The sequence below is a fragment of the Halyomorpha halys genome, unplaced genomic scaffold, assembly GCF_000696795.3.
Source record: "Halyomorpha halys isolate HHAL.00 unplaced genomic scaffold, Hhal_1.1 Scaffold7.1, whole genome shotgun sequence".
NCBI classification, from domain to species: domain Eukaryota; kingdom Metazoa; phylum Arthropoda; class Insecta; order Hemiptera; family Pentatomidae; genus Halyomorpha; species Halyomorpha halys.
Window position 1 is genome coordinate 2,062,175 of NW_027110368.1, and position 10,801 is coordinate 2,072,975.

General features: G+C 30.4%; 1 protein-coding gene across 10 annotated transcripts in view; it reads right to left on the reverse strand.

Annotated features, from left to right (window-relative positions):
* The window catches only part of LOC106677306 (aquaporin), a gene marked incomplete at its 3' end in the record, with an annotated part of 133,659 nt that overhangs the window by 36,977 nt on the left and 85,881 nt on the right, over positions 1-10,801 (reverse strand). The window contains 1 exon segment of one of the 10 annotated variants that reach the window (XM_067048535.1): positions 5,383-5,457. Coding sequence (XP_066904636.1) covers positions 5,383-5,456 — 74 coding nt within the window. 10 annotated transcript variants of the gene reach the window in all.

Genomic DNA, 10,801 nt, shown 5'->3' on the forward strand with positions numbered 1-10,801 from the left:
AATTTTGTATTAATATTATTCATATGGTCTTCATTCATAACCATGTTGTTTTTCTAAATTTAATTCCAGCATAAAGGATTATTAAATTTAGAAAAACAATATGGTTATGAATGAAGACCATATGAATAATAGATATAATGTAGGGTAAATAGATATAATAAGCAATTAATTAAATCATTAATCCAATGCGTAAATAACTAAATATATTACTTTATATCAAACTTTCAACTGTATTAAATTAATCTTTTTACATCCCTAAATCTAGTTATTGTGAAGTATTTCCGAGTCTGCTAGTAATCTATAAAAAGAGATGAATTATGTAATTTAATGATTATACTGTAGAAAAAACGTTTAGAATTTAAAAAATCATAATTCAAATTGAAAATATACCCTCTCATGTATTTTCTATCAGAGAAATGAAGTTTAAAATAAGAGCAATAAAACAATCCTCTAACTTGAAATAGCCAGCAGTCACAGTGCAATTGGCGGAAAATCGTTGATAAACAACCAAAGCAGACCGAACAAATCTTGGGGTTAGTGACCTGTTGTCTACGTACTGTCGCAACAGCGGCAGCTTAACCAACTACACTTCTTACAGCCATAGAATAATTTTATTAAATTGTTATGATTCGGAAAGAATATTTTTGAATAATGTTAATAGAACATAAGTAGAAATAATCTGATTTTATTAATTAATCATAAAATACAAAAGAGGGAATATTTTTAAGTTGAATCTTGATTTTTTTAATTATAAAGGTTGTTTTTACAATATAATCATTAAATTATTTAATTCAATACGCCTTTTGGTTAAAAAGATTAGGGAAATTGACGAGATGCCTGAGGAATGGAAGGAGTCTCTACTTATTCCTGTTCACAAAAAAGTCGACGACGGATTGTAATAACTATCGAGGAATCTCATTCCTTCCTGTATGTTATAAAATATTTAGCTAATCTCAACTAGTCGAATCACGGTATAAGCTGAAAAAATTATCGGAGACTACCAGTGTGGTTTTAGACGAAATCGTTCAACTATTGATCAAATCTTTTCATTACGGCAAATCTTGCTGAAAAAGTTGGAATACAACGGTGTAGTTCATCAGATTTATATAGATTTGCAAAAGGCTTACGATTCTATTGACCGGCAGAAGCTGTATATTATTCTGATTGAACAGGGAATACCGGATTGGTTTAAAATATCATCACTTTATCACTTATGTTAATTAATCTAGCGTTAGAATACGTCATTAAAATTGTGATGAATACCAAAAAGGGTTTAACTTTGGGTGCTGAAATTCCTTCCTTGGAGGAATTCAGAGCTTGGGTATGCTGATGATTTGGTGGTATTGGGTGAAGACAAAGAAACTATAGAACTAAATACAACCACGTTAATAAACTCCAGTAATGAACTAGGTCTTGAAATAAATATGGATAAACCAAAATACATGGTTAGCAGGAAAAACGCGAGCAATTTCGGTGATATAGATATAGGAGAAAATACGTTTGAACGGGTTTAAGTATTTAGGTTCTACGGTAATTAGAAAAAAATAAATTGATGATGAAATAAAAGCTAGGTTGGAAGCGAGAAATGCCTTGTTATTTTTCGATTTCGAAACTGCTTAGCTCGCGCCTTCTATCGAAAAACTTAAAAATTAGAATTTACAAAATCTTTCCGCTGATCTTTATGGATGCGAGACATGGCCTCTTCTACTAAGGGATGAACAGGGCTATAAGGTTTTCGGAAATAAAGTGTTACTTAAAATATTCGGACCGAAAAAGGATGCATTGGCGGGAGAATTTAGAAGACTACACAACACTGAATTAAGGGACCTACACCTGGTAAATATAATTCAAGTTAGAGCTTTGCGGCGTATAAGATGGGCGTGTACGTTGTAAGCGACGGATAAAGGGGCAAAGGGTAGACCGAAACGTAGATGGGAGGATTGCGTTAAAACTGATTTAGTAGAATTGGGTTTGGAGGGGCATCACTGGAAGGATGTATGCAGAGAGCGTTTGGTAGTATCGGCTTCGAACCTTCGGGTTCGTTAGGTCTTCATTATTATTAGTAATTAATCAATATATGGTGATAGGCTGTACTGGGCACAAAGTGATTACAATCACTAATTACAGTTAAATTTAATTGAGATTACTTGGTTTCAACTAGTAATTGTAATTTTCTGACCATTATTACAACAAAACTGGTTCATAAAGTAGTTGAATTTACTTATAAAACACTATTAATATCATTTTATAGTTTCAAATTACAGTAATTGTAATCACACTAAATTTTTTCAACTCAATTCTATTGATGGATTTATAAAATTCTTCTTTTTTAAAGTTCCCTTGAACTGAAAGTTTAGAGTCCGGACATTTCCTATCGCATTGATAATTTTAAACATACCCCTTTGGAAAATAGTCAAAGACTCTAGTAGGAGGTAGTCGGTCGCTAATATTGGCTGCTGAAGAGAATCCATTTTTATGCCTTGGGAGTTTCGTATGGTCAACCTTCAAAGGTATAAACATCAAATGCGGTTGTCGATGTTTTTCCAAGTTTTTTGTCTGTAGGTATAACGAAATTATCAAACGAAATTTATTGTTAATATTTTATTTTTTTGATTTAGTAGAATTTATTATCTACCCCTTTTGGATTAACATAATATCATTCTATGCGATAACATTTCGAGTTCCATGCCCATTTTAAGCTAATCAATCTGAAATTAATAGTTCATAATAAAAACTCCAGCAGATTTTATAATGAGGTGTTAATAGATGATTGTTGATAGATATGAGGAGAAAATGATCGGAGGTGCGTTCGGCAAGATACACATATAAACAAAATTTCTTTATTATCAATTTACACAATTTTGATCCTTTTTTTCTCTTAACTTTTATTCTTTAAAATTCTCCAACGTTTCGGCCCTCAGGCCATTCTCAAGGATATAACCTACAAAAAGTTTTTTGTTTTTATATAACAATTGCAATATTTCCTTCAACTACATACTGATTAAACTGTTTTGAAAACATTTAAAAAGTTGTAAATATAAATGAAAGAAGGGAAAGTGTTTTGTAAAAAAGTTTTAAATCTAGGATATCAATTTATTAAAAAAAAGTTATGTAAGAAATCTATTTAAAAACAAAATTTTATGTAGTGATTATGATATTATTTTAATGATTAATTTATTTTATAGATGTGACAAGGGCAATTAGCCTGCAATTTTTGGGTTTTTAAAAAGCAATGACATCAAATTTGAAGGTATGGCCAAAGAAATCAGTGTGTAGTTGAAGGAAATAATGTAATTGTTATATAAAAACAAAAATCTTTTTGTAGGTTAATCCTTGAGAATGGCCTGAGGGCCGAAACGTTGGAGAATTTTAAAGAATAAAAGTTGAGAGAAAAAAAAGGATCAAAATTGTGTAAATTGATAATAAAGTAAACCACCCTCAAACAATGATATATAAAAAATAATTAATCTAAAATTTCTTTATTTGTGCTGAAGTTTTGACTTGAATTTCAGGTATTCATAAGGGCTGAAAAACTTATTTAAAAAAAAATTATTAAAATTTTAATATGAGTGTTAATATATAGATACTTTTAAGCTAATAAAATTCAAAACACATTGAATAGCTAGAGCAATTTTATGAAAGATAATAGAATAAAATTTATAAAGGTCGACTTGTTAAGTGGCATCAATTAATTTAATAAACAAGTAAATTGTTTTTAACTAATCTTAAAAAATATTTTTTTTATCTCATGAAAAGTACGGAGACCTGATGAAGTGTTAAATTATTGAATAAGGATTATTTTAACAGAACAAAGAAGTGTTACAAAATAAACAAAATTATAAAAACTTAATCAAGGAATAATGATGTATTAATCCTTTTTAGAGTGTGCAGTTTGAAAATAGGAAAGTCTTAAAAGGTGATGGGTGAAAAAGGTTGAATAAATCTTTGAATAAGAACAACAATTAATTTGTACTTAACAGAAATTTCTTAATAATGTACAAAGCATTATTTGAATCAATATTAAGACATGGGATCGAATGCTATGGTCCCAATTTGATGTGGTGGTGGTAATTTATCAAAACTAGCAAATCTACAGTATCGTACATTAAGAACGATGATGCACTGCAATAATAAAGCAGAAAACCTCAAAACTATTGCCATACCTAAACTATTTTACTTTTACAAAAGTATGCTAAAATTAATTATTAATTTATTTAGAAAAGAAAACATATATTAAAAAAAATAAAACAAATTTATCGAATCACCCAAAAAAAAAAACAGATTTGGGAAACGTACTTCAAACTATATAGTACTATAATCATTTACCAATAAATATCAAACTAATAAATATATCGTATATATGTATATACAGTTGACAGTAAAAATTGATATATAAGAAGATGGTCAGGGTTGCGGTCAAAAGAGAAACAAAAATAGTTTACAACTATTTATTTTCCGACGTTTCTTCCCACTTTGCAGGGCTTCATCAGGGCTGTTCAAAGCAATCGGTTGAACAGAGATTCCCTGTGATGGAAAGGAAGGTTAAGTTTCTACTCGGGCTTAACAAATTTTACTTATCTTAAATATTGACTTAGATCTGGTAAGGTGAAAGTAAAATCTAATTGATAACATAACAACCTTGGAAATACAAAAATTCTTACTATCAACATTCCTATAGTTGTTTTATTACTGTTAAAATAGTTGTAAACTATTTTTGTTTCTCTTTTGACCGCAACCCTGACCATCTTCCTATATAATAAATATATCGATCGATATATATAAAGAAAACTAAAAGAAATATTTTACTGGGACTTTCTTACTCGTATGATTCACAATAACTGATTTTTGCTCACCAAATATGCCTGTCGTTTTTCTTAACTCCACTTAATGACTTCGATTTTGCAAGTGAATGCCTTTAATAATAATAACAATGTGATCCTTTGCGAATAATGAAGGGTCTTGGGTTCGGTACTTTGTAAGAAAGCACTGTTGTTATAGATACCAATTTTATGAGGCTGGGTGAACCTCAGAATGACTCCATAACCCTTAAGGTTTACTCGCCACTACAGTTTAAAAATTATATACCCAGCCAGATTCGAACCTGGGTCCTGGGAATTTGTGGCATTGCGCCTTGCCACTATACCACGGCTCTACCTAGTGAATGTCTTTAGTATTTCCAAAGGAACAGATTATTAAGTGATTTAAAAAACATAAACCTTTCAATACTCCTACATCAATAGCGAATACTCAACTCATAAAATCTGCAAGATAATAAAAGGTAGTAGATGAGATCAGATGCATTATCACAGAACTTATACAAAGAAAAGTCATTACACAAAATAAAACAAGTGATATAACAGCAATTACAAACTAAACACTCACTTAAAATACACTTCAGGATTTTGAAATGAGCGAACCACATTTGGTATTAAAGATTTTCTTCTGACTGAATGCATGATTAGGTTTTTACATGCTAGTCACTACATATGCTATATTTTTTGGTATTCAAGCACGCCCACGTCGTAGATGCACTGGGAAAAAAACAACTGGGTTCACTAAAGTTTTATCATTCCCTTGCCTTATATATCTAATTTAAATTCATTGTGTTATAAATCAATTTATTGAGAGGTTCTACGTCTGTAAAACTTATATAATGGTGGTTTAATGATTGAAAATGCCTTGGAATTTTGTGCTATTATTAAAAAGCTATAAACATTTTTAAAAACCTCCATGAAATTCATTGTGATGGAAAGGAAGGTTAAGTTTCTACTCGGGCTTAACAAATTTTACTTATCTTAAATATTGATTTAGATCTGGTAAGGTGAATGTAAAATCTAATTAATAACATAACAACCGTGGAAATACAAAAATTCTTACTTATCAAATACTTTATATTACTATCAACAATGAGAAACATTTTACTCTTAAATAAAAGAAAATTAAAGATGCTTAAAGATTCGGTATTTAAACCTTAAATAAAAGAAAGGCATTTTTTGACTTATCTAATTTTGATTTATTTTTCCTATAGTTATTTATAAAAAAACTTTGATATTTTGTATTTATCAATTATTAACAATAAGAAATAGTAATTTATTTCAAATAAATAATATTAAAGGTGTTTTAGAAAAATTTTTGGAAACTTAAGCTCTATTAAACTCTTTCAGTGACGATAATACTGTATACCTAGCTGATATTAAAGATCAATAAGTTTTACAATTACATACTGATTTTAATCAAAATATTTTGAGCCGTTTTATAGAAAATTGGAAAAATGTGAAAAATCATAACCCAGGCAGAAAAAAAAAGATAGAGAACTATAGAAACCTTAAATTTGTGTAGGTCATCGAACTTTAGGCCTGAAGTTACATATGAACGGATAAAACACATGTGTGGTCAAATTTATATAGATATTATATAAACCGTGAAGAAATATATAAAAATTTCAAAAGCCAATAAATTGTATTTCGAACCAAAATTATCAATTAGCATTGATATAAAGCATATAAACCGAGAATAATTCTGTGATTTTCAGTTTCGTTAATGGACGAAAATATATTAATTTAGGTACGCAATTAAAATGATAACATATAATAATATTATATAATGCCAAGGTATATGCCAATATTGTAACCCCCCTTTCAGCGGACCCAGCCCAACCCCTTATAATGCCATGTGACAAAGGAAGGGCACCAATTACATATGCATATACTTAGATATATAATAATAAGGTCATTTATCTATTTAAAAAGGAGGTAAGAAGAAAACAAAAATATAATAATAGCTAAGACTCATGGTGGTATATGAATCGATTTGACCGTAAATTATTGTTTTGAGTAAAATTAATTGTTAACTGAACTTACAATGCAAGTAGCAACTAAGAGTTACTAGATTTAACATTTCTAATTGAGGAGGAAACATTTGAAATTGGTGTGAACTCATTGCATTGAGGAAGGAATGAAAAATGTGAGAAAAATCTATTGTAACTGTCATGCCTGAGACATTAGACAAAATAATGACACTGCTTTTCCAGAAAACACTAGTTTTCTTAGTCATTAACAAGTAACTTGATATATTTTCAGAGTATTTAGAACTTGCTCTATAAGATTAAGTTATTAATAGCTTAGGAAATCAGAGTAAGTTGTTACGAGAAAATAAAACGAATTTTTTCTTTAAAAAAAAAAAAACAATACGTTTAATACATTTGTTTCATGGTCCATGATATATATATTAGGTTCGTAATTTATTTATGTTTAATTTATGAACTGACTGCAACTTATATTGATCCTTCGACGACCTTCTATGACATTAGCTAACAAAACGGGCTGGCTACAGTATAGGAGATACAAATTGTTGGGAGAAACTAATACACACAAAGGTAGGGTTTTAATTTTTTGTTCATTGTTAGTATTTCCTTAACCAACTAAAAGTCTAAAAAAATCTAAGCGTCTAAAATTTCTTTTTCACCATTTAATTATATTTGTTCAAAAGTCATAAAAATGTCTTTTGAGACATCAATTTACAGTAAATTTAATGCTGATATAAACAATGCTATTTAAAAAAAAATAAATTCTTTTGAAATGAAATCAAAGAATAATTTTATTCTGGGACATATGTCCCTTAGAATAAATTCGTGATTCATAAATTAATATTTTTGTCTGGCAAGCATTTACAAGTTTCAATGTTACAATTACAATCTCATTCAAGTAAGTAAAAGTCAATGTCAAGTAAGTAAAATGAAAATACATTGGGATATTGGTTCAACTACTGTCTATAATGTTAATCAGTATATGCCTATTTATTTTATTACAATGATGCGGAGGTTTGTTTATACAATAATTGAAGGAATAGGCGTTGTTTAAAGGAAAGAATGGATGAGGATTGGCGAATGGAGTTGGGAAAAGAGTTTCACAGGGAGGTTGCACGTATGACGAAAGATTTGCTGAAGAAGACGGTTCTATAGGAGGGCATATATAAATCAATAGGATCTGGTGTTTAATGAGTGGATGGATAAACGAAGAGTGAGAAGATCAAGGATATAGGTAGGTTTTTGATTTTAAGAACTTGGAATAGGAAAACACCAAAAAGGTATTGCCTTCAGGAGGTTGGATAGAGCTACTTCAACTCGGTATACCAGCGAGGGAGACTTGAGAGCGCCTTGGGAACCCAAAGATAAATCTTATAAAGCAGTTCATGAGTTTCTTCAATCTCAACTCTAGCCCCGCAGATAGCCCTCCATAGACCAAGGAACCGTAGTGGAAGTGGGGAAGACAAGAGAAGATACTTCAGAGCTGACGGGTGTACTGAGGGATGGAATCACGGAACCTTAGGAATTGTTTGAGTACAGTTAAGGATTTACGTGTAATTGGGGAAATGTGATTATTCCAGGAGAGGTGTCGGTCGAAGGTTTTGTTGTGGTATTCATAATTTTTGTCGAAATAAATTTACAAAATGTTGATTTCTCATTAATTTGGATAATAAATTTGGGTTTTAATAAGATCTATTTCAGAAACTATTAAATTGTCGGGGAAGTGGTATCAGGGGTCTTTGGTATCCCCAGTACTTTTCTCAATATACACAGCTAAAACTGTTGAAGCCAAATATGACAGGGCTACTGTAGCTTATATACGGCTTATGCTAAGGATATAGACAAATGAGAAAGCTTTTACGGAAATCACCAAGAAACTTGACGGGCTGAACATTACAGTTAATCCCAAGAAGATTGATTGTATTATTCCCTCTATTCAGAAGAACAGGCGCCCTCTTCCTAAAGTCTATAGAGTATCAGAGTGTGGGAACACCGGCGGCAGGCAGTGTGATGTACCTGGGTGTTCCCCTTGACAGACACCTAACACTAGCCCGCCACTGTCATAAGAAAATGAAGCTTAAGGACCAAGGCTTATGGGCTAAATCACCTGCTAACATCTCCTAACCTTTCTCTCCACTTCAAATTACAAATTTATAAAACTATACTTAGACAGGCCCTCCTGTATGGAGCAAATATACTGAATAACATAGCAACCAAAACAGCGAAGAAACTCCAACAGTTTCAAAGTTGAATCGTGAGACGTATTGTGAAGCATTCTTCTTTACAAAGAGCGAAAACTGACTACATTCTTCTACGACACTTGGACTGCCGACAGTGAAATAATTCATCTCACGGAGGCACATTAATTCCTTTGATAGTCTCCAATATTGCACCAACATACAATTCCAGACATTAACACCAACAAAGGTGGAAAACACACATAAGTAGTCTCAGACTCGACTGAGCACTACTTACTACTGAAAAGACAACAGGACAGCAGATAGCAGACTGCAGGCAGCAGACACAACACTGTTTTTCCCCTCTATATCCGCCATAATTCCTTTTCTCAGACTCCTCATAAAATGCATCAAATGCAGTAAAAGAGATTAATTTCATTTATTCTCACTACCTCTCCCCTCCCCCTAATATAAACCTAAAAAAAAAAGGAACTATGAAATTTATAGATTTTTAGCAATAATTAATTAGAAGCTAGGTCCATAAAATAATTTCTAACGACTATATTAGTTCCAAAGCAGTTTCTATGATATTTTGTAAAATAAATTCATATGTTGATATTATTATTACACTTATTAATAACTTCACAATTTTGTCAATTGTCAATAAGGCATTCTATCATTACCATTTGCCATAAGTTCAAATTTTCCACATTATCAAACAAACATTACTGTTAAATTCATTTAAGATTATAATAAGCATGATTAGGTAAATTTATTTAATAAATTAAATAATGATAAAAATATTTAATTAATTAAAATACTAATGATTGTATGCCTAATTGGTAATTAAGTTATTAATGATTGTTTGTTAATTATTGATAATATTCTCAATTGAAGCATACATTTAGTTTTAGAACACTTAGATAAAAAATTAAAACATTATCCAAAAATTGTCACTAGTATCTAAGAAGCACAAACTACAAAAGACTGGTTTTTGAAACAAATCTGTAATTTTATTTCCAATTTGAGTCAATTTGAGACACAAATTCTTACCAGGTCGTTGATAAATATTGAACATCATATTCTCTTATACGGGCAATAACGAAAGATATACACCTCATATACACCAATTATTTATATAAGACTAATACTACTCACCATAGGATACGTTTTTCGTCCGATTCAGACATAAGCCCTACGGTAGATGGATGGGAAGTAGGTATTGTACTAGCAGTTGGCACTTGAGTTTTAAAATATGAAAAATAAGGCTTTGGAACAACTAAAGAGAATGAATTAGTAGTCATTTTAAAGATTCTTCCGGACTGAGATTCTCCTAGAAAAATCTCTGCAATCAAGGCAATTATTGATTGATAACATCAACCATTAACAGAATGGCTGAGTGGTATTCAGTTTAATGAGATTTTTGAGAGGTTAAAAAGTTTTTTTTTTTTTAATGCTTTATGAATATTTTTCCTTAATTAATGTTTATTAAACTATTATGAGCTATTTTTCGGTCTGCAAAAATATATGTCAGATTAGTTAACAATAAAAATTATAATCATTTATTTTGGATAATATCTAAAGTGAATTTCCTTTTAGTGAGATTCGCCAACTAAAATAGCAATTGAAAATAAAACTGAGTAAACTAACAACGCAGCACTAAAAAAACCTTACAATTTTTATTTATTTATTTGTTTATCAAGTTGTATAATGTTGAAATTTTTCTCTTTGGTAAATTTACATCTAATCTCTTTGCGATAATTTCAGTCAACAGGTAAAAAGGCTTGAGGTATTCAAAATAAATTTTAATTTGATATAC